Genomic DNA, 1,545 nt, shown 5'->3' with positions numbered 1-1,545 from the left:
AAGTTAATCAGGGTGACCTTACACTGTTCTATCAATAAATCACAATATAACAAGTCATAACAAGCAGCAGAAGTTAATCAGGGTGACCTTTACACTGTTCTATCCTTAATTTACAGTAGGGACACCTTTGGCAGGACAGTACGTAGGTAACCCTTAAAATGTTGTGTGTTGTACTTAAATGTATACCTCGTGATAGTTTTGTGTGTCCACACTAGTGTTGTGTGGAAGGTTATTAAGAGAGACATGCATGATTTTCAGCATTTTATTATAGTTCTTTAAAACCAGATGCATCTCAAATATTATAAAAAAATGCTAAATTATTTCAGAAAATAAATTTTGTCCTTTGATTCTAAAAATTTATTGTTGTGTTTTTTCCAGATAACCAAAACAATGCAGAATAGAAGCATAGTCTCATCGTGTGTCTTGATACTTACCCTTAATCTTATTGAGAGAGTTGCAGGGTTTTATGTTCCAGGTGTTGCCCCTGTTGAGTTTTCTAAAGGTCAGGTTATTGAAGTAAAAGCTGTAAAGATGACCAGCACTCATACTCAACTTCCCTACGAATACTATTCTCTACCATTTTGTCGACCGAAGAACAACACCATTGTCTACAAATCAGAAAACCTTGGTAAGTTTTTATTAATTTGGTATTTTTTATAAATAGTTGGTCAGAATTTTAATATACTCATCATATTAGTGATACAATCCAGTTGGATCATCAACAATATATATATATGTTACATATAAGTCAGACAACCTATACAAAAGTTAATCATATCATTGTTTTGATTATCGTAAAAAGCAAGAATGTTTACTCTAATTACTTGAATAAATGAAGAAGCAAAAATAATGTTGCTTGAGGTGACACTGGTGAAAAAATTGTAAATACCTCTTGTGTATTTTTATTCGTAATTTATCTCTTAATGTTTCAATGAAATGAGGATAGAAATATAATAAAAAAATGATTTTGATAATGTGTTGAGTCTTGTTATTTCTATAGTTAGTCTTTTTTTTTTATATAAATCAGGTGAAGTTCTAAGAGGAGACAGAATAGTCAGTACTGCTTATGAAGTCAAAATGGCTACAGCACAATCATGTAAAGTTCTGTGCCATGACCCGTACAAACCCATGTTGTGGTCAGAAGAGGAGTCCAAGCTGGTTGCTAGTCGGATCCAACATCATTATTATGTTCATCTGTACGTATTATTGAACACTGTCTACGTTCTAATAAAGCAACAGTTTTATACACATCTATGTATCATGCTCATCTATGTATATTATTAAACTTAATCTACATTCTAATAAACAATCTTGTTTTATACACATCTATGTATCATGCTCATCTATATATATTATTAAACTTAATCTACATTCTAATAAACAATCTTGTTTTATACACATCTATGTATCATGCTCATCTATGTATATTATTAAACTTAATCTACATTCTAATAAACAATCTTGTTTTATACACATCTATGTATCATGCTCATCTATGTATATTATTCAACTTAATCTACATTCTAATAAACAATCTTGTTTTAT

At 30.3% G+C, this 1,545-nt stretch overlaps 1 protein-coding gene across 1 annotated transcript in view; it reads left to right on the top strand.

Annotated features, from left to right (window-relative positions):
- The window catches only part of LOC106473755 (transmembrane 9 superfamily member 4-like), a 38,963-nt gene that overhangs the window by 6,329 nt on the left and 31,089 nt on the right, over nucleotides 1-1,545 (top strand). The window contains exons 2-3 of the mRNA XM_013934435.2: nucleotides 379-628; nucleotides 1,028-1,196. Coding sequence (XP_013789889.2) covers nucleotides 391-628; nucleotides 1,028-1,196 — 407 coding nt within the window. The 5' untranslated portion in view covers nucleotides 379-390. The remainder of the gene's footprint in view (nucleotides 1-378; nucleotides 629-1,027; nucleotides 1,197-1,545) is intronic.

Source organism: Limulus polyphemus, unplaced genomic scaffold, assembly GCF_000517525.1.
Source record: "Limulus polyphemus unplaced genomic scaffold, Limulus_polyphemus-2.1.2 Scaffold6480, whole genome shotgun sequence".
Classification (NCBI taxonomy): Eukaryota; Metazoa; Arthropoda; class Merostomata; order Xiphosura; family Limulidae; genus Limulus; species Limulus polyphemus.
Note: the sequence above shows the minus strand (reverse complement) of the source record. Positions and strands in the feature narration are given on the sequence as shown.